This window comes from Liolophura sinensis, chromosome 7 (genome assembly GCF_032854445.1).
Source record: "Liolophura sinensis isolate JHLJ2023 chromosome 7, CUHK_Ljap_v2, whole genome shotgun sequence".
NCBI classification, from domain to species: domain Eukaryota; kingdom Metazoa; phylum Mollusca; class Polyplacophora; order Chitonida; family Chitonidae; genus Liolophura; species Liolophura sinensis.
Window position 1 is genome coordinate 16,940,216 of NC_088301.1, and position 26,686 is coordinate 16,966,901.

At 38.4% G+C, this 26,686-nt stretch overlaps 1 protein-coding gene across 6 annotated transcripts in view; it reads right to left on the reverse strand.

Annotated features, from left to right (window-relative positions):
- Positions 1–2,941: 2,941 nt before the first annotated feature.
- LOC135471182 (uncharacterized) overlaps positions 2,942–26,686 on the reverse strand; it is a 39,773-nt gene continuing 16,028 nt past the window's right edge. For 2 of the 6 annotated variants that reach the window (XM_064750280.1, XM_064750281.1), the window contains exons 2-17: positions 25,626–25,859; positions 22,940–23,212; positions 21,173–21,323; positions 20,086–20,264; positions 18,467–18,612; positions 15,633–15,786; positions 14,965–15,056; positions 13,659–13,872; positions 13,226–13,380; positions 11,613–11,790; positions 10,225–10,389; positions 9,147–9,296; positions 8,404–8,497; positions 7,363–7,438; positions 5,060–5,212; positions 2,942–4,183 (exon numbers count right to left, since the gene is read on the reverse strand). In XM_064750280.1, the coding sequence (XP_064606350.1) occupies positions 2,963–4,183; positions 5,060–5,212; positions 7,363–7,438; positions 8,404–8,497; positions 9,147–9,296; positions 10,225–10,389; positions 11,613–11,790; positions 13,226–13,380; positions 13,659–13,872; positions 14,965–15,056; positions 15,633–15,786; positions 18,467–18,612; positions 20,086–20,264; positions 21,173–21,323; positions 22,940–23,212; positions 25,626–25,722 (3,498 nt within the window). In that variant the 5' untranslated portion in view covers positions 25,723–25,859 and the 3' untranslated portion in view covers positions 2,942–2,962. The other 4 variants (XM_064750282.1, XM_064750284.1, XM_064750286.1 and 1 more) reach the window with 4 other exon arrangements.

Below are 26,686 nucleotides of genomic sequence, written 5' to 3' on the forward strand. Positions count from 1 at the left end.
TGGTTTTAGTGAATGGCACATGTTAAAGGATAGGATGTCAACAATCTGACAGGCCGACAAGCAGAACGAATGACTTGATTATAGTCGCAGTTAAAAATCTAGGATCTACCTAGCAGGTCGCTCACGAGCATTGATAGTAGAGGTTATAGAAAAAATCAGGAGATGTCATGTTGGACCCCTCCAATTTTTCTACATCTGAATGCACTTATTGCTGTTTAAAACAATCTGAAAAGGAAGGTAAAGATTTTTTTGGGATAGTGTTTTTTTAAGTGGGGCAAATGATGACATTTACTTCATGTTAAGAATTTCTTTCCTTTCTCACCAAATGCTTACACTGTAACCAGGTTTTACATTGAAGTTTGAAATGACCATTGCCAAATACTGCAAAAGAACACAATATTCAAGAATAACCATAGCAATTATTAAAAAATCATAATGGACATGTAAATCTCTTCAAAATTATCTAGTATAACTTGCTCCCAAAGCTTGCAATACATGTGTATACATGTACCACTTGCTAATTTGCAATTCAAAAACAAAATGCTGTTCAATATTTCAAAATTGGAAAAAAAAAATCCCATGTCTGTGAAAAAATCAAATATTTAATCATAAAAAAATCAAAAAAAAAAAAAAATCATTGTATTCAGAGCACCCTTGTGACAACACAAAATACCCTTATATCACAAAATTATGAAATTCAAAATCAAATTTTATGCCTATGCATCATACAATAAAAAAAAAAACTTTTTTCCTTTGGGTAGGATTCCGCTGTGTTGTGTACATGTACCTTTCATGCCATATACAACCTGGCCTGCTGAAGTATTTTGTCAAAAGTTTTTCTCCTGGCAGTAAACATGTGGAGTATATTGGTAACAAACTGAGCCCTGTTTCACAAAGTGTGCGCAGCGCTGGAGACCAGATCTTCCATGGCAACCAGTACTGCAGGTATTACATCGCTATGGTAACTGCATGCGCTTTGTGAAACTGGCCCCTGGATTGCATACTGTGAGATACTGGATTGCATATGTGGTAATACACGACAGTCTTTTTCCAATCATCTCTTCCCATACATCCTATGAATTTTTCTATGCTAATAAAAAAAAATGAGGAGTTTGTTTAATATCAATGCATGTACAATTAACACATTTGCAAGTAATCCACAGATTTCTTGAAATGTGCATCTAAAGGAGACATAAGATAAATCCTATCAAGAGTCAATAGGCTTCAGTATCACAGTAATATACATACACATGTGTACATGTATCAAGTAGAGCAAAGAACTTCCCCACACAATCCGTGTAAAGAATTTCATTATCATTCACTGAGGGGCAAAACTTTGTACATTCACTTCAGAAAAAGTTTTTGCCCCCCCCCCCACCCCCCACCACAACATCATATTATCTTTTGCTAACAGTAATACAAGGTTATTTGGATTTTAGAGCAAAGTTGCCAAAAAATGTGAAAGTAGTCCCAGATCTGTTGTGCACATAATTCTGGGATAAACTGTTCTGACATGACTAATTTGTTGATATATACATATATATGCAAATTTTGCCTACAGTTAGTTCTTAACTTGCCAAAAAGTACACGAAATCCAAAAGAGAGGATCCACGATTTTTAGCATGTCATGTACACTAGGAATGCAGAAGCAATGCTTTTTTTCAGCGTAAATCATCATATTGAAATGTACATATATCTACACTTGAACTGTACACCAAATCATATGACAGTCACAATAGTGTGGGGAATTTTACAATGGCGTAAAATGTTCAAGAACCCGTGCATTTGTTAAAAAAATTATACTGGACGTAAATCTCTGCCGAATGGTCTAATATGACTTTGTCCCAATGCTTGCAATATATTCAGTCTAGCACTTAATTTGCTGAGCTACAATTCACAGTAAAATGCTATTCAATATTTAAAAAGTTAAAATACAGTTAATGCCATATATGACTGAAAGATTTAGATATTATATTTAAAAAAATATATCACTGCAATCAGGGCAGCGTTTTTTAACTGATGGCAACAGAATTTGTAACAAAATTATCTGTACATGTCCTGTCACTTCTGGTGTCTTCACAAGCTACATTTTGAAGATGGCAAACTTCAATATGGCATATATGGAATACTGTGGTAACTTTGGATTTGGAATTTTTGGGTGAGAGTTACGTCAGCCATTTTACAGTTCTGTGCACCTTCCAGCCATAATTTGGAGCATGTCACCACCTTCACAAAATAATAATCCATACAAGAAAACATTTGGTTCATGTGAAATGCACATACTAAAATGATAGATGGTTAAGAACCACATCGTCAAGACTACTGGTACTACGTGTTAACACTTACAGTTTCAACACTTATGGCAAGATTTTCTAGACTCAAATGTAAAAGCAATAAACCTTTTACTGGAAGTGTGAAATTTTCTGGTCCAAGTAAATAATGCCAGGCGAATTTATGGTAAAAAAAGTTTACATATGCATACATACATGTATATACAGATACTAGCAACAGCCCCTGCACATGTACATGTAAATTCAAGCACCAAAACATAGACGAAAAAAATAAGAAGATGCCACTGTATTATAAAAAAAAAAAAAAAATTTTTATAAAGATTATAAAGATCTATTTTAAAATGCTGAAATTCTGATACGTATATGTAGGTGTACATGCGTGCATATATAGATGGATGTTCACAGTGTGCTGAAAATGAGTCATGTATGCCGGCACATTCTATTCTGGAATAAAACATAGTAAATACAGTAAAATTTTAAAATGAGTTAACATAATATTCAACCAATTTATACACAAAATGCAAATATGTTCAAATAATTGTGTCAGTAAGCTTAAATATACAAATACACACACACACACACACACACACATATATATATATATTTATATATAAAATCATGAGGTATGTACAAATGCTTTACATGTTAAAATTCACAAAAGAATAAAAGAATCACAATTCTGTGGTGGGCAGATCATCAAATGCCTGTGGATCTAGGAAGTACTGGGCCGGGAGGTCCTTCATGTAGTTACTGATGGGGCGGACCACTGATAAGCAACTGGCTTTGCTGAGGTCAGCCTTTGGAGTACCGTTTAATACCGGTGTAAGACTGTTCCCATGACCATTGGTCTCACTACTGGTCATATCAGGCCTCCTCAGATAGCCGTCCACCATGGTCAACTTACTGACTGGAGACGGACACTGAGGAACAGGTACGTATCCATTTACATTTATCGCCGGTGCACCATTAGGATGAGCTACATAACCATTACTGCCTGCCACCACAGCTGATGTACAGGTCTGGTTATTGACAGATCCTACAGATACATTGCTCGTGCCTATGCTAAGCGTGCTGCTGTCCACGTCACTGTCCTCCAAAGAGTTGCGTCTGTGAGAGCCCCCACACTCCAGTATGGAGGGGAGAGACCGCGAGTCAATGGTAAGTTTGGGGCGCTGAACATACGATTGATCTAGGCAAATATCTCGGTTCCCACAGCCTCTTTCAAGGCTCTGGATGTGGGGGAAAGTGGCAATAGGGGTGGAGGCACTGAGAGGGCCTGTGATGGGCTCCTCGTAACCCCCGTAGTCTGAGAGATCTCGGTCCCTGCTGGAGCACAGCTCCAGAGGAGGGGTGTGACGTTGCACTCCACCACTACTGGCTAAAGACACAGCTGAGCCCACACAGTTATTGGGTACATCAGAAGCCTTGATGTAAGGCAAGATTTGATCGGAGCCCCCTTCCTGGCCACTCACAAACGACCCAGCTTTAAGATTGCCACCGGCTTTAGCACTGACATGCTGCATCACGTTTTGCTGATACTGGCTGGGAGGGACCTGAAGTAGATTGTTATGTCCACTCACACCGCTGTGGAGTACAGGAGGCTCCAGGATCCCAGGGCCAGCTTTTCCCATTGTAAACATCACAACAGCATCTTTGTCAGAAGAATTTGGCACGGCCCTCAGCAGCTCACTGGGCAAGGTCAGGGCACTCCCGTTTGCCAAAGAGCCACTCGACTTGCTGTCGCCCTTCGTATCAAACTTAACGTAGCCCTGAGGTGGCAGGTTCTTCTTGCCTTTCTTTTTCTTCTTGTCTGAACCCCTGCCGAGTTTATCCACAGATTTGGTGCTGCCACGAGGTAAGTAGGGGTTCCCTGGTCTCTGCAATATAAAGACCTGCAATGAGGAGGATATACACATTATAGATGCACATGCAGAAAGAAATAGCTTAATACAAGTCATAAAGCTTTCATCTTCTTTCATATGCACATCTGTTACGAGGCAGGGCACATGTACACCATAATAGTTTCCAGTATTCATAAGATGTTTACACATTTTTCTCTTATGCCTGGCTTAATCAACAATTTTTTTTACTATTATAAAGCAGCAATCAGCTTCATTGGTGGAGGAAATTCGCATGCCCAGAGCAAAGAAACAGCCTTTGGCAAGATACTGAAAAACTTTTCCACACTACAGGGGATGAACATACTGTACATATCCACCATATTGATGGAAAACGAATGGCCTTCATGTTAGACTACACAAACAGCCTATTCATAAAATAGTTACCTCTATGGTTAACAAGAGTTTGGAAACCTCAGGTTCAGAGTAAATACCAGACCATGCAATCAGACTTTTGGTATTGATGATCACAGAACACCGATTTGACCCATTTCAAATTCTAACAAAACAGTTTTCCACACACAGTGTTCACAAGAAAAACTAGCACTGTAAAAAATCTTCAACCTTTTCAACCACTAAAGAAATGGAAATGTTGAATTAATAAAATATGTGTGTTATATTTAACAGAATATAATCTAGCATCATTCACACAGGAGACTTTTTTTTTGAGTGTATAACATAGCCTTGAATGAGTTTCGAAATTTGTTAGCCATGTCTCAGAAAATTATTTTGCAGGCCTGTGGTGACAGTGAAAGGTTAATGGATGGACAGACACCATGATACCATATGTGAATGTGGATGTATAAAAATATATATATATATATCTATACATCTAGAAAGATATTTAATTTGGTGGGATATGATTATTACCTGACAGCTGTCATCTGTCATTCCTGTTGAGTCTGAGCCTGTACTGGCCACGGTACTGTTACCATTGGACAGCAGAGAGGTTCTAGATGTGGGAGACACAGCTGGCGAGGGTCCTGCACTCTGGTAATCAGGTATATCTGTGTAGCTGTCAAACTGCAAAAGAAAAGCAGACATCAGAGATACAAGTACTACTCACACAGAAACAAATAACTTGTCATTATATAATGATATAATTATGGAGAAAAAATAATAAACAAAAAAATGAAAAGCCAAACCAAAATAACAGAACAAAAACAAGTGTTCTTGTCAAACCAATGCATGAAACTTCACAACACCCGTAAGCATTTTTTGCAAGCTGTGCAAAAACACATAATTCCCTGCTTCACAACCATAACTATACAGAAACTGTTAATGCACACGCATTATGGAAAAGAACCTGAAAAGACAGGTACACAGCTTGGACCTATTCCTTGTTCATATATTCCCCACCACAGTAAATGTGATTTGTACATTGTACAGTACATACATACTCCCTACAGTGCTGTCTACATTGGATTTACATCACACCCACGCCTAGTAACTTTTGTACAGAAATCTTAAATGCCAAGGTAGTTGCCTGTTACAGAGGTGATGCAGGAAAGTAATTGCCAGAAAATATAAACACTCTGTATCAACATTTGTTCTATTTAATTTATGCTTAATACACACTCATTATTTTGGTCTAAAACATGTGCAACATGATTCTAACAGACACCGGAAACAATTTTAATGATGATTGCCACAAAAACATTAGTGGTGAGGGTAAGCCTAAACAAAGCGCAGGGTGCAAAGGTCAAACTTATATAGTTGTGTCAGCGATGTGAAGTAAGCTAGAGAGTGGCACATGCACAGTATAAAAGGCATATTATGTGTAGAGTGAACCTTGCATTTTATCTATTTATTTACATGTCGAATGCTACTGTCGCGTGAAATGTTATATTTTCAATCATTCTAGTCGAATTTGTTCTCTACATTTGACAATCACACCTTGTGAACTGCGGTTTTAATTTATGTTTTCTTTATTTATTTGATTGGTGTTTTACGCCGTACTTAAGAATATTTCACTCATACAACAGCGGCCAGCATTATGGTGGGAGAAATCTGGGCTGAGGAAACCCATGACCATCCACAGGTTGCTGAAGGACCTTCCAACATACAGCCAAATGACTCTTGCATTTATCTAATGAGTTTGAATTTCAAGCCACCAACAAAAAAAAAAAAAAAAACAGAATAAAAAAAGTGAAGACCATCAAGTTGACTACTATATACATACAGATATATATATATAGAGAGAGAACAACATATGGGTAGGCCCTACAACACACGCAACAGAGCAGGAAAAAGCTTACCGCAGGTAGGTTGATCCTGAAGTAGCAGGCGTTAAAGACAGAGAGAGTGGGTAGCAGTTGAATGACAAAGAGTGGGTAGCAGTTGAATGCCACACGGACAAGCAAAACAAATACATACATGTACAGGTGGGAAAGCATCTCTCAGACTTAATGTATTCATGATCATTATAAAATTGGAAACAATATCTTTTATAGGATGTATGAAAAAACCCTGTAAGTCTGAGATAAACTGGAAAGAAAATTCATACCAGTTTAGAGGGGACTGTGTGTAAATTTCCTGACCCACAACATATGTTTATGCTGTTTTGTAACATGATATCACAATAACGAAACAGCAATATCAAATACATATGGGAAAATATAATATGGACGTCCTCAAGACAACCCAGTGCAAGAGAGATCACTCTTCTCCACACATTTTTCGTATGAATTAGCCTGAGTTATCTCCCTTGTACGCCTCCTGTCTATAAACTTCACAGATATGCAATGAATGCAGTACTGGAGAAAGGAAAAGTACCTGGGTTTATGTACAACCTGACCAGCCAACTGTAGAAATCCTGACAGAGGTCCATAATTATATAGCAGGTCACTGGATGTAAACAACAAAGAGGCAAGCAAATCACTACTGAATATAGCCTGTTTAGAATTAAGCCAGATTGTGCGCCACATTTCCAGTTCACACTTTACATGCAAACATTCCAAAGAAGATCTGCATGTATACAGGGTAACCTGATACATGTAATGCAAATGTAACAAAACCAAGCTGGGAATGCAGCGGAAAGGGAGAAGGTGTAGATGGAGGACAGGAAAAATGATTCATTTTCGAGAGCTATAAACTGATTTACACTAGATTCTGGAAGACGTGTACATCAGTCTGTGAACAGCAATGTGTACAGCCTTGTAGCTTGCTCCTACCTGATCAGGGTCTGGTAAGGGGGGAGGTATGATAATACTTTCTTGTGGGGGATCCAGCAGTGTCTTCGTCAGCCGCCTGCACAGAGGAACACATAATTACATAAACTGGAGTGCCTGGAGTGTAAAACCATCGTCTGGTACTTCAGACTTTCACCAACAGAGCAAGCTCAATGTGTTTGTAAATTTGCAGGAGGACAATCTGTACTGAACTCCACGTATGATCAACTACTGCTTACTGCCACCAATGATCTGGGAACAGTATGATTGGAACAATTCTCTCAGATGACACATTTTGTATTTATTTATTTGATTGGTGTTTACGCTGTACTTAACAATATTTCACTTATACAACAGTGGCCAGCATTATGGTGGGTGGAAACCGGGCAGAGCCCGGGGGAATCCATGACCAACCACAGGTTGCTGCCAGACCTTGAACTCACAGCGACTGCATTGGCGAGACGCTCCTGGGTCATTACGCTGCGCTAGTGCGTTAACCAACTGAGCCACGGAGGCCCCTGCCGATGACACATAAAGACGGCCATGTGTTGATTGCACTGGCACGTTATTCGGTCTGAAAATGTCTTGTTTTATTATATGTTACATGTGATCACAACACAGCATTTTGAGTAATTCCAGACATTCAAGTGACGTCTAATAAATTTTCTTACCCAATTTTCTGTTAGTGTCAGGTAAAGTGAAAAGAGGCCGGATTTTGCTGGTTATGTGTGAATGTATGGCAGGTTTCACCCTGTAGTCCCTCTTCTGGTTTTACTGTCCATGTTGTCTGTTAATGTCAGGTAAAGTAACAAGAGGCCGGATTTTGCTGGTTATGTTTGAATGTATGGCAGGTTTCACCCTGTAGTCGCTCTTCTGGTTTTACTGTCCATGTTGTCTGTTAATGTCAGGTAAAGTAACAAGTTTTACTGTCCATGCTGTAGTCTCCCTATATTCTCAATTCTGAGTTCTTCATTAACATGGGTAAAAACTAAATATGTCAGAGGGAAAACTTCAGGTTCCAGTATAATTTTACATCAGACTTACCTTCCACAGACAATAAGACCGAGTAATGCGAAACACAGAAAAATGATGGCACTAATAGCTATGCCAATCATCTGGCCTTTTCCCATTTGGAAACCTAGTTAAATGCAGAAAAAATCACCCGAGTTAAACAAAATGGAAAAATGGAGTTGTGCTTTGGTTTTCATGTTTTTACATGCATTCAAAGAGCAATGCTCTAAATGGAAATGTTAAAAATACATGTATATTATATAATAATATATTATTTAGCAAAAAACTTCAAACAATGAACAAGGGGCAGAAAACATAAATATGATGCCAAAATCAGATGAAAGAGCATCAAAACTTATTTGTTCTTTTATATTTTTGTCCATTTTTTTATTTCTGCAAAAATAGGTATTCGAACATGATTTTGTAAGGCGGGTTGTTGCAGAATAATGTTCTAAATAAGGATATGATGCATGTGTAATCAATTTATTTGGATGTAAATTTGTGCATTTAATCTGAATTATAATCATATTTATGAATATATTAAAAATTATATATTTTAATTAATATATACAATTAAATTATAATTACGACTAATTTTTCGCACTCTTTTTTTAACTTTATGTATTTTTTTATGTTTTCTCCACCTTTAAAGTGCAGATGAAGGCTGCACTTCTCCCTAGAAATATCTCATCATAAATAATGAAAAAGTTAATGTTTTCCATATATGGAAGTCAGGAGTATTATCAAATGCATGTACAGTATAAAATGTGTCTCACCTGTCTTAACAGCTGTAGCATTAATCCATGGGGTAGCTGGCCCCAGCCCAGCTTCTGTGACCGCCTGAAGAGAGACGAAATACCTCTTCTGGTCTTTCAGGTCAACCAGAGTGTACTCGGTCTTGCCTTTTTTGATCATTATAGTGTTGCCTGGAGCAGAACAAGCACATGTCAGATATGAAGTTACAAACATAGAAGACAAGAAAAAACAAAATATAATTATATATTGAAAGAGGCTATTCTGTATCAAGGGAGATAACTAATTTCCACCTATGCCATGAAAGAAAGCTACACTTCTTTCACACAAATTTGACAGGAGAAAAATTCTACTTCGTACGGTTGCTTAGCATTTTTAAGCTGCAGTCAATTAGACCCCTGCCATGGATAATCTGAACCCTAAAATACATGTTGATATAGGAAACATGCAAGAGTGGGAAAAACTGCTTTGTTTGCAAAGCACTGCATACAAGAATAACTCAGATATTGAGAAATTTACTCAATATTTTTACACAGGCCTGTCTACAGTTTAAATTAATACACAGTGGTTCCTTGCCTCTGTAATTGCATAGAGTATTCATTACACAGCCAAAGAAATCAGACAAACCTTTTGGATTTTGGCATGCGAGAGCCACACTCACAAGATTCTTTGATTTGAAACCTGAATATATATATACTTTTTTTGTTACTAAACTCAACACTCAACACTATTTAGTCAGTGAGGAAACCAGACTGCCCATGGTAAACCACCGACCTTTAGCAAGTTACTGATGAACTTTCCTATCTGTCATGTACAAATATGCGCATCAGACTATACTGGCGGAAGACGAGTGGTCTTCAACAAACGCTAATGACCACATATCCTTCATTAACCGTCTACTGCTAATTGTCACCAAAGCACCATAAGCGGTGAGGGCTGTCCAGAGTCGGGACTGACCACACACCTCCTGGGGGCTAGTGATTCAAAGAAATGTGAATACAGTTAAAAAGGATACATACTCGACGCTGATTGGCTGGTCAGCCAATCAGCATCTCTCACACCAGCCAATCAGAATCGATTCTGTATTCTTTCAAGGATTACCAAGACAATTTTTCCCCATGATAAGTCTTTCCTGTTGACAGTAGGTGAGGTTGTAGTACAACACAGGTCCAGATTCCTCACAGGTATATCTATCCCACCTCACTTTTAGTGACAAGTCCCCTTTCTCATCATCAAACCTGAAGCTCTTCGGTGATTTGGTCGGAACTGGATAAAAACAACGACAATCTTTGTCAAAACTGTACTGTATTGGCAGAGTGCAACAAAGTGCACGCATAACAATTAACTGTAACAGTGGGGCGATATGCAGACATTTCGCTACTTATCACCCACTCTCCTGACAATTGTATGTTTACATGGCTAAAACACATTTGTGCTCTTAGGTATGCATGCTAAACGACACAGATTTCCTCCATCACCTGTATGCTTGCCCCAGGCATTCCAGACCTGTGCCCATCGTTTCATTCCGTAAAAGAAATGTAGGGATGTACACGGACAATGTTTGATGTCATAGGTGGGTTTTAACACTTAGTTCAAAGTGCTTCTTAAATGTACAAGTACGTGCATATTTCAAATCAGGCTGTAAATCATTCAGATTAAACAAAACCAAGTCTATCCCAATAGTGTATTTGTTTATATATTACAGATTTTTAGGTATCATATACAATATTTGTTATGTTTTTTTACTTTGTTAAATGTTCATGAATTCCTTTGAGACGTTTCCATTATATCCTTGTCCCAAGCTAATGAAGAACAGATGGACAAGAAAATGTTCAGTCCCGTTGAATTATATTTGATAATAGATTTTCATTTTGATGTAAAAAGGGACAAACTTTATTGTTTCAGACATACAGAGTTTCATTTCTTCTAAAATTTGGGACACCTGGTCTGCTCACTTTACCCCATATATATATATATATATATATATATATATATATATATATATATATATATCTATATATCTATCTATGTGTGTGTGTGTGTAATTCTAACAGGAATATTGAGTTTCCTTTTCCTCACATGGTTAGATCATCTAATGAACAACATACTCATATCTCTACTTTTCTAAAAGGCTGGTAAAGAAATGTAATATTCTACTTCCAACACAACTAATATATGTCCCAAATTTAAGTAGAATTAGGTTAGGTTTTATGATTAAATGTTTTGATTAATAACAACATAACAAAACTGTTTGCCTATTTATTTATTTATTTATTTATTTTGATTGATGTTTTATGCAATACTCAAGAATATTTCACTTTCACTTATTTCCTCCCCTCATTGCCCCCACCCTAAAAAGACATAAATAACCATAAATACATGCTGTGTACATATACTCTGTACATGTCTGTGTATAGACAAATGCCCTGTTATGATCAAACACAATGTATGACCATGCACAGAGAGCACGTCACCAAACTGCCACTCACCCCTGTTGTGAAGATAAGTGCACATACTCCAGATCAAACCACTGCTGTATTTAGGGGTGTCAGCTGAAATGCCAAACAAATAATCATCTGATACTGCGGGTAAGACCAGGCTGTGGTTGGTATGACTGGCTGGCACACTCACCCACTGCAAGTCTCCATCCACTGAGGCATCCTTACCCTGAAAACAGACCATTGTAACACTTTTGAATGGCACTGTAATATACAGTAAACCCATATACATATAAATATAGGCAAACTGATATGTATTTATTTATTTATTTGATTGGTGTTTTATGCCGTAATCAAGAATATTTCACTTATACGATGGCGGCCAGCATTATGGTGGGAGGAAACTGGGCAGAGCCCGGGAAAACCCACGACCAACCGCAGGTTGCTGACAGACCTTCCCACTTACGGCCGGAGAGGAAGCCAGCATGAGCTGGACTTGAACTCACAGCGACCGCATTGGTGGGAGGTTTCTGGGTCATTACGCTGCGCTAGCGCGCTAACCGACTGAGCCACAGAGGCCCCGCAAACTGATATGTAAATGTGAAATGACAAAGTAATTATTTATTTACATGATACATGTAGGACAATACAAGAGTATATGTACATGTGTCATTTAGCATGGGCCAGTGATCCGTGGGAAGGCCTGCAGCAACCTGCGGATGGTCGTGGGTTTCCCCAAGTCGGTTTCTACCCACCATAATACTGGCCCCCATCATATAAGTGAAATATTCTTGAGCACAGCATAAAACACCAATCAAATAAATAAATAAATAAATGGGCCATTGACATAGACAGGCCTGTGAACAAGACCTTCAATTCATTTCAATAAGTTGTACAAATCACTTGTAAACAAGCACTTTATGCAAGTATGCTCAGGGTTTTGCATTGTACTTCACAATTTTTAAGTCACATGACGATATTATGAGCCTTTAGGTGTGTGTAAATATACTGTGTCTTCTGGCAGCGGGACGAATCAATGTCGCCAAGGTGCTGCCGCTGATGAAGTATTATCACAAAGACACCCAACCCAGTCACACTATAATGACACCAGGCCAACCTATCCTACTCCTTTGCTCAAACATCTTAATGCCGAGCGCATACCACAGCAGCCATTTCAGGTACCATTTTTCAGGTCGTTGGTACGACCTGACCCAGATTTGATCCGCGGTCTCTCGACTTTGAGCAGACACTCTAAGCACTAGGTCACGGAAGCGGTCTCAATTTACACAGAAAGATGGAATCATTGGAAGTCTTCAAGTGAGAGAATATAATGGCCAAACTTACGGATAATAGTCTATAGATAAATATGTCTATATAAGTAAAGTAATTATAGACAGTTTTCAGTGGTCTAACTTAAGAGGATATGACAGTTTGAGCTTGGCTAATACAGTAGGGCAACCTGAGACAACTCCAGCTAATAAATCACAGCACATTGTGCATCGCCACTTACATGCCTATCTAGCTGTATAGACCACCAGGCATTTGGTGGATGGCATGTATTGTATCAGCTGGAAGTCCACTGAAGGTCAAATATGCTTGTTACATTCAAAGGTCGTGACAGCTAACTCAAAGGTCGTGACAGCTAACTTAAACTTTAATCTTACCCGACAGGTCTTATTTCCCTTCCAAGCCTGGCAGTAGTAGATAGTATAAGTCTCCACTGACTCTGCATTAACTGTAGGCTTGTCCCAGAATATCTCTACAATTCTTCTATCTGTTCCGTTTCCTTTTACGTAAAAACCTTCTGGGGTGCCTGGCTCTGGAGAATCAAAGAAAAAAAAATAATAATTAAAACAAAATCAAAGTTGAAAGCTCTGAAATTGGCCAATTCAACTGGTGTAGTTTTGTCTCCAAAATCAACTTAAAATTGTGTATAAACTGTAATTAAAGTTGCTTTCTCATGTGCCCAAAGGTTGAGGAAACAGGGGATGCTGTGTCATATTGTGGCAGGGTGAGTCCACGACCCCAAAAGTGCTAAAGGGTGGCATTTCTACTCTTTTCTCATTGAGCTTAATGAACACATCTGAATGTACTTACTTCTGCTGCTTGATTGGATGAGCAATGTTGAGACGTTGGGAGACAGGCCCACTTTTGTACTGGCTCTGACTCTGACAACATAGTGTTTATCAGTATCCAGGGTGACCTCGCCTTGGTTAGAGATGACATTAGTGACCTTGACATTCACGTCTGTCCCATTCACAGATATGTGATACGCTGTTATAACGCCATTCCTCTCTTTTTCTGGTACGGGCTGGAAAATAAACAAAAGGAAAACTTGTGAACATGTAAACAACACAAAAGCTTCACATGCACTTTCACAAATTCACATAACCAGTCCAACTATTCTAGAATTTTAACAGCTTTAAAACAGCAATGTAAAATGACTTTAATAGTATCAGCCTTGCACATATACATAGCAGTGCATTAAGCTATTTCACATATTTTGGAAGACAAATTTCTAACAAAAAGAATGCCAGCATACACATGTACTATACACATTACCTCACGTTGATAATATCTCCATATGAAGATATATTCAGCCATGTCAGGTCGAACTACAAACTCTCTAACTGTTCACAGTTTGATCCTATCGAGAAATACACTCACATACTGAGCAGGTATACTTGTTACCTGTTCACATTTTCAAACTCAAACCCAAGAAACTGGATAAATGAAAACAAATATAAACAATTCAAGTTTAGACAATGTAGCCCTATACAGTAGAGAAACTGGACGAGTGGAATGAATGAATGATTATGGCTTAGCGCCACGTCGGCAATTTCTCAGCCATATCGTGGTGAGAACAAGTTTAAAACAGCAGCCAATGAAGGGTTTTCGATAGATTAAGAGAAAACTAAATGTATAACAAAAACAGACGAAAATGTTTAAAAACAGCCAAAAAAGAACCAAACCTTAGTTAAAAAACAGAACATTTTTTATACAAATGTAATATTCATCTAGAAATCAAATGTATACAAGATTTATCTGCATATCTTACCAAAAATTATATTATATATAGAGCCCAGTGGCCTTTGAATATTTAAAGACAGCATCATCAGCAAATGCTGTCAAATGGACAAATGGAAAGACAGATGGACAAACAAGTTGGAAGCAGTATACCCCTTCTAATACCACCAGGTAATCTTTCCCTCTTTCTATAACTTCTCCATCTAGAACTTTTTTTCTTCAGAAATGTAGACATGTTACACTAGAGAACATACGACTTATTACAATGCATGTATATTATTTCCAGTATGACAGCCTTGGGGAAGAACAGTTGTCATTGTAAACGTTAGTAACGAAAGTAATGTATATGTACTTTGAGGTGACAAATTCAACAAACCTTCCAATAGACGGTGACAATTCGACAATTCTGTTTTGCACACGGGGTCTCTCTGTAGCTCCCAGGTGTTAAGACAGGGGCAGCACTGGGTACTATTTAAGAAAGGGGAAGAAAATAGGGAAAAAATGACACACCACTCATGCACACACGTTCATAATGATCAGTCTATGTATAACACATCACAACACATACAGGTACATCTCCAAATGCAGCTGACTGTCAGTCCAGGACAAAGGAAAATGAATTTTTCTGCTTTTCTTCACACCTTATAACATTCAAAATCACTGAAATAAATAATTCTTCAGATTGACATCAGTTTTGAATACTGTAAATTACTGAATAGATGCAATTAAAAGATACACTTAAAGCCTCTGTAGAACTCCTGTACCAGATTCGATTTTTAACAAAATTTCAAATATGCAATATGTCAAGTCAAATATGCAATTTGTCCATTGACAGAGGAGATGACTGTGGAAGTATGCTTAAAAATGTGAGCTAGAATGCTATTATATATGGCCTAAAAATGCTTAATAAAGTTTTGTGGTCTCATTTGTAAGTCTACATCACAAACACCCATGAATTCAGAGAGGCTCGCGTCAGAGAAGAGAGGATTGAATGACTTAAAATCTGGTTTATATCTAAAGCATTTCTTTGTTCATGGGGCTCACCATCTTCTGGCATAGTGGTAGTAATCTCTGCAATGTCGCTGAAGAACTTGTCATAATCGCGAGGGCGACACCTGACAGTAATACGGTACTGGGCACTGGGGTACAGGCCACATAGGTCCACCATCTGAACCAGCTCCTCTGTGGTGTCCCAGCTCTGGAAGGTAAGAGAACACATGCACAATAAGATCAGGTTTATGTAGGAGACACACTGATCGGCCTCGTCTTTGGTTTACGCAATCATAATGTGTATTTAATTTGTCATTTCATTGGTGTTTGACACTGTCTTCAAGAATATTTTACCTATATGTTATGCCTTTAACAAGGGCAGCCAGCCTTACGGTGGGAGGAAACTGGGCTAGGGAAACCCACAACCAAAAAGAGGTTGCTGGCAGACCTTGAATCTTTATATAGCATGTCAAATTCTTCAAGAGCCTCTATGGACTTAGTATATGACTTAATACAAATAGAATGTTTTTTAATTTAACACTGACCTTGCAGTAGTAGAACACCACTGATATTGCAGTAGTACAACACCACTGATATTGCAGTAGTAGAACACCATTGATATTGCAGTAGTACAACACCACTGATATTGCAGTAGTAGAACACCATTGATATTGCATTAGTGGAACATCACTGATACTGCAGTAGTAGAACACCATTGATATTGCAGTAGCAGAACACCACTGATGCTGCAGTAGCAGAACAACCCCTGATGCTGCAGTAGTAGAACACCACTGATGCTGCAGTAGTAGAACACCACTGATGCTGCAGTAGTAGAACACCACTGATGCTGCAGTAGTAGAACACCACTGATGCTGCAGTAGTAGAACACCACTGATGCTGCAGTAGTAGAACACCACTGATACTGTAGTAGTAGACCACCACTGATGCTGCAGTAGTAGACCACCACTGATGCTGCAGTAGTAGAACACCACTGATGCTGCAGTAGCAGAACAACCCCTGATGCTGCAGTAGTAGAACACCACTGATACTGTAGTAGTAGAACACCACTGATACTGTAGTAGTAGAACACCACTGATGCTGCAGTAGTAGAACACCACTGATGCTGTAGTAGTAGAACACCACTGATGCTGCAGTAGCAGAACACCACTGATGCTGCAGTAGCAGAACACCACTGATCCTGTAGTAGTAGAACACCACTGATACTGCAGTAGTAGAACACCACTGATGCTGCAGTAGTAGAATACCACTGATGCTGCAGTAGTAGAACACCACTGATGCTGCAGTAGCAGAACACCACTGATGCTGCAGTAGTAGAACACCACTGATACTGTGGTAGTAGAACACCACTGATACTGCAGTAGTAGAACACCACTGATGCTGCAGTAGTAGAACACCGTTGATACTGTAGTAGTAGAACACCACTGATGCTGTAGTAGTAGAACACCACTGATGCTGCAGTAGTAGAACACCACTGATGCTGCAGTAGCAGAACACCACTGATGCTGCAGTAGTAGAACACCACTGATACTGTAGTAGTAGAACACCACTGATACTGCAGTAGTAGAACACCACTGATGCTGCAGTAGTAGAACACTGTTGATACTGTAGTAGTAGAACACCACTGATGCTGCAGTAGCAGAACACCACTGATGCTGCAGTAGTAGAACACCACTGATACTGTAGTAGTAGAACACCACTGATGCTGCAGTAGTAGAACATCACTGATACTGTAGTAGTAGAACACCACTGATGCTGCAGTAGCAGAACACCACTGATGCTGCAGTAGTAGAACACCACTGATACTGTAGTAGTAGAACACCAATGATACTGCAGTAGTAGAACACCACTGATACTGTAGTAGTAGAACACCACTGATGCTGCAGTAGCAGAACACCACTGATGCTGCAGTAGTAGAACACCACTGATACTGCAGTAGTAGAACACCACTGATACTGCAGTAGTAGAACACCACTGATGCTGCAGTAGCAGAACAACCCCTGATGCTGCAGTAGTAGAACACCACTGATACTGTAGTAGTAGAACACCACTGATGCTGCAGTAGTAGAACACCGCTGATGCTGCAGTAGTAGAACACCACTGATGCTGCAGTAGTAGAACACCACTGATACTGCAGTAGCAGAACACCACTGATGCTGTAGTAGTAGAACACCACTGATGCTGCAGTAGTAGAACACCACTGATGCTGCAGTAGTAGAACACCACTGATACTGTAGTAGTAGAACACCACTGATACCGCAGTAGTAGAACACCACTGATACTGTAGTAGTAGAACACCACTGATACCGCAGTAGTAGAACACCACTGATACTGTAGTAGCAGAACACCACTGATACTGCAGTAGTAGAACACCACTGATACTGCAGTAGTAGAACACCACTGATACTGCAGTAGTAGAATACCACTGATACTGCAGTAGTAGAACACCACTGATACTGCAGTAGTAGAACACCACTGATACTGCAGTAGTAGAACACCACTGATACTGCAGTAGTACAACATCACTCACAAAATCACACGCATGATGTTAATGCTCTTGAGGAGAGAAGCCATTTTAATATTCTATTTGTGAAGCGAGAGAATTTTCTGATGATTACATTTGTCCAAATACACTTAAGCATGACAATGACAGCCTCCTTTTCGTTTGCACATACATAAAATTTCTGAACTACCAGAAGCGTATAAAATTAATCATTGCATTCAATACTTCACAGCTTTGGCATTGCCTGCAGTTATGACATATTCAGACTTTTGTATAAAAATAATGGGTTTCACTGAGATACAGGTACAAGCAGGTAAGTTTGACATATTTTACATTATCTATTGAGTCTATCAAATGTATACTTCACCTTTTCCACCAGGTTCCACTTGGAAGTCAGGTTTACTTCACAAGTCTTAGTATAATGTTTTTTACTGTTCCGCCATTTAACAGTCAGGCAGGTGGTGTTTCTACTTCTAATCTGGGCAACTAATTCACGTGCCTTCGCTGGTTTTACTGAAAGCAGTAACAAAGCCATAATGTCATTATTTTCTCAAGGTAGAAATGTGTAAAGTACCAGTAAAAATTAAATTTTTTTGATGTACAATTTAACAAAAAAAATGATTCTCTCGTACTTGTGTTCATAGATAAAGTGCATACTTTTTCATTATACAGATAGAGTGATTTGGAATTTTTCTAATACTATTGCAGTTCGTTTTATGGTGGGGCAAAACAGACAGACCCTGGAGACACACACCTGTAAAAACCTGAGAAAGCTTCTGATCTAACGCTGCTGCATGAAGCTGGATTGGAATAGCGCTGAGAAGGGAGACTCATCTTACGTGAACGTAAGATGAGAATTTGTGTTCCTTAATGTCTGTGGCTGTCTTTTACTACTACTTAACTAGACAATGGTGCAGTCAATGATATTCCTGAATTACTGTTATCAGGCATGGGAACTAATTGCCCTACCTCCAAACTACATTACCAATCACCTGTTCCCATAGTTTTCGTTTTCTGAATTTTAAACAAAATAGACTGAAATCGGTCAGTGACAAGAAAATCAACAGGGTTATCCTTCCTGACGTATTAAGAGGTCACAGGTGTATTAAGAATGTTATACAGGTTTGGTCAACCGAGGTTCAACTGTTCAAGAGATATGGTGTTATAAAATATAACTTAAATGATCCCTAAGCCCTTCCAAAAAAGGTCAAGGTCCCTGAAAATCAATAGGGTTCCCCCTTCTGACAAAGTGTATTGGTTTAGTGAACTTTTTATGAACTACTCAAGACATACTGAGTTAACAAACCTTTCATCCAGTTTGACTTTAATGATCTGAATGACTTTGAAGAAAAAGGTCAAGGTTGCCAAAAATAAATCAGGTTCTTCCGCACGACAACATGTAAGACTGAAGTGGTGTAAGACTGGCAAACTTAGGTCAACTGTTCAAGAGGAACTAATGTTATGTAAATTTTATGTGAGGTTCCACAAAATGAATGTGAACACATAATCACAATCAATACTATCAAAAAATATGCAAAACTTAATGAATCATACGTGTAAAGGGCATTAACAATGGATATTCCCACTTGCTTCACTGATGAGGCTGGTTTCCAAACCTGATCTAAGGTGACACAGAATGAATCTGAACACACAATTTAACTTGGACAATATGTGGAGCAATCATTGCACTGACATTTAATTACAACCAAAAGGAATCACAGAATTCGTTAAATATGCAAAACTTCTGCAGAGATCAGCTGTTTTTCAAACTTGGTCTCGTCTTCCAAAAAGTGAGCCTGCACACGAAATTTTAATGTAATCAGACTTTATTTGGAGGGGTAGCTGAGAGAAGCCAAATGTGACAAACATGTACAGACATGCATCGGACAAACTGACCCAAATATCATATATCTTCCTTTTGCAGTAAAACCAGGATATATAAATACACAACCACAACAACCACAACAGTGAGTTAATTCAGCTCACCAATTTTTCTTGTATCAATGGTAAAGACTTTTGTTCTCCCGGCACTGTGTCCCATTACAGTGTTCATTACTTCCACTACCATCTTGTATGTCATGTCAGGCTTAAACGAGTTCTTGCCATCATTTTCCTTCCATTCACAAGATGTGTTGGTAAAGTGTTCAGTGGGGCAGTCTGATTGCCTGTAACAGACAGGTGCAATAGAAAACCTTTTAACTTTTTAACAGCCAATAAAACCTAATTAAAAAACCAATAAAAACAGGTATATATGCTACAATTGTGTATATGAATGCAGGATTTTCTTTTATCTGTTTGGATATGTTTTGCTCATCTGAATATGAAAGATAAAACACAGTGGGAAAATATATATAAACACAGATTTTTGCAGGTTCAATGAGCCTACTACATATACTCTATCAGTATAACAGTACTTATAGCATGTCACATGGTGATTATAGATCATAGCCTAAGAACTGTTGAAGTGTAAATTAATTTATAATGATCATGAGACAAGATATGGCTTATTTTTCACACCATCTTCTGTTTACATTAAAGCAGAAAATAATATTAAAAAGGTCCTAAAATCAAATGAAAAAGCATGAAAAGTTATTCACAAATATGTTTTTCTTTCTTTTTTAGGAAAGGGTCATTTTTTAATATTTTTATATGGTGGGTATAATGGCAATAGTATACAGTGTGTAGTACATGTATAAGGAGACATTGCCATGCTCAGAATGGGGGGTATAGGTACTTGATCTTCTGTCACATGATAACTTACGTGTACCTGTTGCCTTTTACTTCTATCACCCAGTATAAGGAGACATTGACATGCTCAGGATGGTGGTACAGGTACTTGATCTTCTGTCACATGATAACTTACGTGTAACTGTTGCCTTTTACTTCTATCCCCCAGTATAAGGAGACATTGACAAGCTCAGGATGGTGGTAGTACAGGTACTTGATCTTCTGTCACATGATAACTTACCTGTACCTGTTGCCTTTTACTTCTATCACCTACTATAAGGAGACATTGACAAGCTCAGGATGGTGGTGGTACAGATACTTGATCTTCTGTCACATGATAACTTACGTGTACCTGTTGCCTTTTACTTCTATCACCCAGTATAAGGAGACATTGACAAGCTCAGGATGGTGGTATTGGACCCCGAGATCCCAGGTGCACTTCATCCAAGCCCAATTGTGGACAACACATTCAAATGACTTGACTTCCACTGGACGGCCTGAAACCAATAACAGCAGCCAATATAGATGTATGCAGAAACACAATTGTGAAGATCTTAATATTTGTATAAATTTTATAATGCAAAAAAGAAAAAGGGAAGCGGTGTCATCTGTACCTTCGGAACAAGGCTGGACATGAGTACATGTAAACTGATGTCAACAAAAGTTGCATCACATTTTGACAAGGTCAGCTGATCGATACACCGTGATTCACCTTCAAACAAAACTCCCGGAATTGACCGATTTCATTGAAGAGGTTATATCAGACGTTTTGGCAACTATTTAGCAATATTTCAAATCAAATTAACAACAGCTCAAATGTCCATGGTATATGCCTCCCCACGCCATGAGACCAAGTGCCACCCTCGACAAGACATTGATGTCAGCATAACACTCCCCAACACAGTTCCATACACAGTCTGCCTTCAGCTCGATCCAGTAGGAACTGAGACTTGCCTCTGAAGAGCACTGTCCTCCACTGTGCAAGTGTCCAGTAGACGTGAATATTGGTCGCATCAGTGGCATCTGACACTGCCCAAGCTGCCATGAGGTCGAGGCCCTGGTGTGGTAGGCGGGCCCAGAGGCTCACCTTCCTCAGGCTGTTTCAAACTGTCTGAGCTGAAATCCGCCTTTTTCATCAGCAGTTTGTGTCGCCGGTCGGAGCCTATCTTGGAGGTACTAGACCCTCCTGTGATAATCCTGAACGGGCATGGTAACATATGGTCGTTGGCCATGTGGGCAGTTTACAGTGCTAGCAGTCTCTCGGAAACATGTTCTTAAGCGACTAATCTTGGAATGACTCACATTCTAGTGTGCCGCCAACGCTGTTACAATGCTGTTACAGCGCTGTTACATTCAGCATGCCAATGGCATGCTCCCTCATGATCTGAATCACCTGTGGCATGTTGACAAGTGGCAAAAGCCCACATTTATGGGTGACCTTTTATTGTCTCAATTGTAAGTAATGTCCTTGCACTGGTCAGACTGGCTGACCAGTCTTTATGTTACTTTACTCACTTGAAACTGGGAAAACAAATCAATCAGTGTACAAAGTAATAATTTTTCAGGGGTGGGGTAGGGTGGGGGTTGGGGGGTGGGGGTTGGGGGGTGTCGGCATGTTTCAAGAAAGATCATTTAAACATAACATTTTTGCTTTGGGCGTTTATATTTTTATTCAGTGTAAATTTTAGGAACTTTTTTTGTGAAAGTTAATTTTGGGTGGTTTTAAAATATTAGCAAAAATTCAATTGGATATACACAACACTAATGGACTTTTTGCCCAAATCTCTGGTATACCCTATTGGTGCCTCATTTTCTTCGAACTTTACCATAAAACTTATATGTATAATATTTAATGCTTCAAAAGTTTATAGAAAACTTTATAATGCTACCCACTTTATAAAATTTAGGAACTGTACATAATGTACATATTACTGATTTTGCACAGACAAAACTTATATTTTGCGAAAGGTAATTATTTGAGCGAATCTACCACAATACCAAAAATTTGAAAGGATAAATTACACTGATCAATTTTTGACAAATTTTCTGATGCCTTATATTTTCTTTCAACTTACAATGTAACTTTAACCGTTTAGTGCCAGATGTGACTTACGGTAGACATGTATTCTCTGTTTGCCCACTATCAAAGGACCCGTTGACGAATTCACCCGGCAGTAGTAGGTAGTCTCATCCTTTATCTGCGTGTCAGGTAAACGCAGGGTGACTGCTTGGGAGGCATTCTTTGTGATGTAGCGATCTGGTATTCGTGTTCCATTTCTCGTGAAGTACAGGTGTCTCCAGTTCTCAGTGACGCTGCTGTCAGTGATAACACAGGTAAGCACTAGCGTATCACCTATCCACACATGAGGATCTTTGGGCATCAATTCTGAAACAGGCATAAAAAACAAATAACTACACCAAATATAACTAGGGCTTACATGGTGGGCACTCCCATGTATCACCTGAAGATTAGTACTACTCAAGTGACACAGTACGCTAAATTCTAACTGATTCATCCACCTTATAAGGCCACTTATGAAGTAAGACTATCTTATGAAGTCGCTTTTTTTTATTGTCACCAATCAGAAGACAATATCTGTGATATCTCAATAATAGGCTGTATCTCATACATTTATTCTTCTATTATTTTAACCACTCCCACTTATTCATCTCATGCATTCATATCTGTTCTGATCAAAGTGTGTTGTAAAATTGTGATAAAAATTTTTCCATTTGTCCTTAAAATGTGTCCCTTTCCCCCAGATATTTTAAAATTTTTTTTCCCTACTTTAGAGTATTCTTGCATTTTATTCAGAAAGCCAGTAATATGTAGGGCCTGGGCTATTTTTCTACAATTAAAAATACATTTGTTCGCTGGTATTCTTAACACGTAAAGAGGCTGGCCCTTTCTCCATCCTAAAATTATCTGTTCTCCCGTTAAGGTAACGTTTAGTTTGGAACTATCGTTTACCCATTCTTCACATTTTTTTCGAAAATTCTTTACAGTTGGACATTCCAGAAAAAGATGTTCAAGTGTTTCTTTGGTGGTGTCGCATATTTCACAAACATCGTCATCTTTAAGACCTATTTTATAGAGATACGATCTTCTAGCATTAGGCATTATTCTGTGTAATAATTTGTATTGAAAGTCCCTCAGTCTTGTATATTGTGTACAGTGAAATATGGAAGAAAATTTATTTGCCCAACTTATTTCTTTTAGTTCCAGATTACATTCCCATTTATCAAGAATATGCTGTTTTTTGTATGCAGGGTTTAACACGTCATAAAACAATGATTTATTGTTTATTTACGAGTAGCAATCAACATTCTTATCTTCCGCTATAGGAGAAACACTGCCACTCCTCTCCTCCCCCTTCTCACAATGTCTTTCCTTACATTGTACTGGAAAGCTAAAATCTTATCTAGTGGACTCCAACTCTAAGCATTGGATGTTGTGTAACTTGAATAAACAACAGAAATATATGTATTGATGGACAACCAATTTAAATTGTCTTTTGAAGTACTATGTAGTATTAACAATGAAAATGAAAACCAGTGACATGGATGTACTATTGTTAGTGGAGTTGACGGCACCATGTTCTTGAAGCTACAGACCTACTTGTAGGATTATTCTGACCAGTCAAATAGAAATTTAATGCTCAGAGCTTTATACATGTATACAATACATATATCTCTACATGTAAACTGTTCTGTTTGTAATGCAAAAAAGAATTTTGGGCATTCTCTTCAAACACAATGACCACAAAAAAGTCTGTTTGGACACCACAGGCACTTTGTGGCTAATCCAATGGCATGCCTGGTTACGGACACCTTTAGTCTTAAGGATGAGAAAAATGTCTGTTTTTTATATGGCATAATCAGATGGGCAGCCGGACTATCAAATTCAGCTGACACGTTTTTTTTTTTTAGGATACTATAAACCTGTGCCTGAAGGGTTCTGTATTAAACTTCAATTAATTTGTGAACACGTCAAAATACTATTTGGTACAGAACATTACCCTTGTCCTGCAACAGGCTGGCTATATAAGTCTGTATGCAGTACACATCTCTATACATTTAAAACTTACATCAATACATGTTATCTGCAATATATGTACATGTAACTCATCTACATGCATCTATTTTTCTTTTCGTGTTCATCAATTTTTTTTAACCATAGTTCAGACCAAACACAACAACAACAACAACATGTTTTCAAATACACAAAAAGACAAAAATAAGAGCTCATTAGTGAGATTATTTGGCATTGCTACATGTAAGTCCGTCTATACTCTGTGGATTCTCAGTGCAATTGAGAGTTGTGGTGTGGCTTTGCAGCGTGGCTTATTTTTAAAAATGTTAACCGATACATTTCCTCAGTCAGAAAGTCAATATTTTTAAGAAGGCTTTCACACTGTAACTCTCCTGGATGCACCACTTGACAGATAGATGAGTTACATATTCAGGTGCTGCAACTACTTACATATTAAAACATTTAGAGCATGTAAATGTATATTACTTTCTGGTCAGTGGCTTTAACATCCTTGTGCACTTTACAGTGTATGTAATGTAACACCTAGGACGCTGAATGAATTATTAAATACAAAGCATACATTTAGGATTAACATGCATGTTCTCAAAGCACAGCGGAGAACAAAATTCTCTATTGAACTCATCGCTCCTTTCCACTCTTTTTCTGGGTACATGTTATGATCAGGTCAAATTTAACTGAAATACATTTCCACACTTTTTTAATACTATACCATACATGTATGTACAATCAATGAGACAACACTTACTGCCATGCGTTGGTATAAATAAGGAGGATCCCTGAGTGAGAAACCAGACGAAGACAGTATATGCACACAGAAAAGAGTGCTCCGTTGTTGTGCCCATGATACTATCTGTGATCTCTGTTCATTGCTATGAGAAGTTTGTATCTCTCTCTACTCCAGGGGGCTTTATCGAAACTTTCTTTCTGCCAGCGCAACATGGCCTCCTCTAGTTTACATTGGCATGAGGCAATATCATTCCTGTGAAAAAAAAAAAATACATAAAAAACTTTAGTTGTTTGTTTTAATATTTAAACAGTTGATGTTGTATTAATTGCCAAATATCTCAAGACACATGTACATGTAAATAAACGACTATTAAAGAGTCCTCAGGCTCAACAGGTACATGTACATATGTAGAAGGAGATATGCTGTATGTGTACCTTAATTCCTACCGGTTTCACAAACATCAGACAGAGATAAAAGCCAGAGTCCATGTATTTATTCATAGCATTTTATTGCTGATTACAACTTCATAGTGGTACTAAAATTTTTTTCATTTTAATCAGGTTAATATATACACATACATTTATTACTTACGAAGGCGTCAGCCTTTATGGGTGAAGGAAACTATACTATGGGCAAACAAGAAATGCTTGGCAAGTTTAATGACACACCTTCCCAGACCTGTAAGTGTATGTGTAACAAAAAGATTCTGACACAATATTAAATGGTGGAAGACTATCACAAATATTCAACCAATGTCTGATTGCATGTAGAATGTACAGTAGGATTACCTGAACATCACATGCATCTAGAGTAAGCAATACATCTACATACACATACATATCCAACAAATGAAGGCTAGAATCCAGCCATAACTGGGCCACATGAATACTGTATGAATTAAGGGCATCAATTTGCTGGTTTGCCACCAGTGATGGTTACAGGTTGGTTTGTAACACCATACTCAGGTTCTAACATCTTTGGCTATTGTGCTTTACTTACAATCACATGTATGCATAGCGTTTAAACTGGGCTGACTATAATTATCACCAGAGGCAAAATTAGGCTGTCAAATTGGCTAG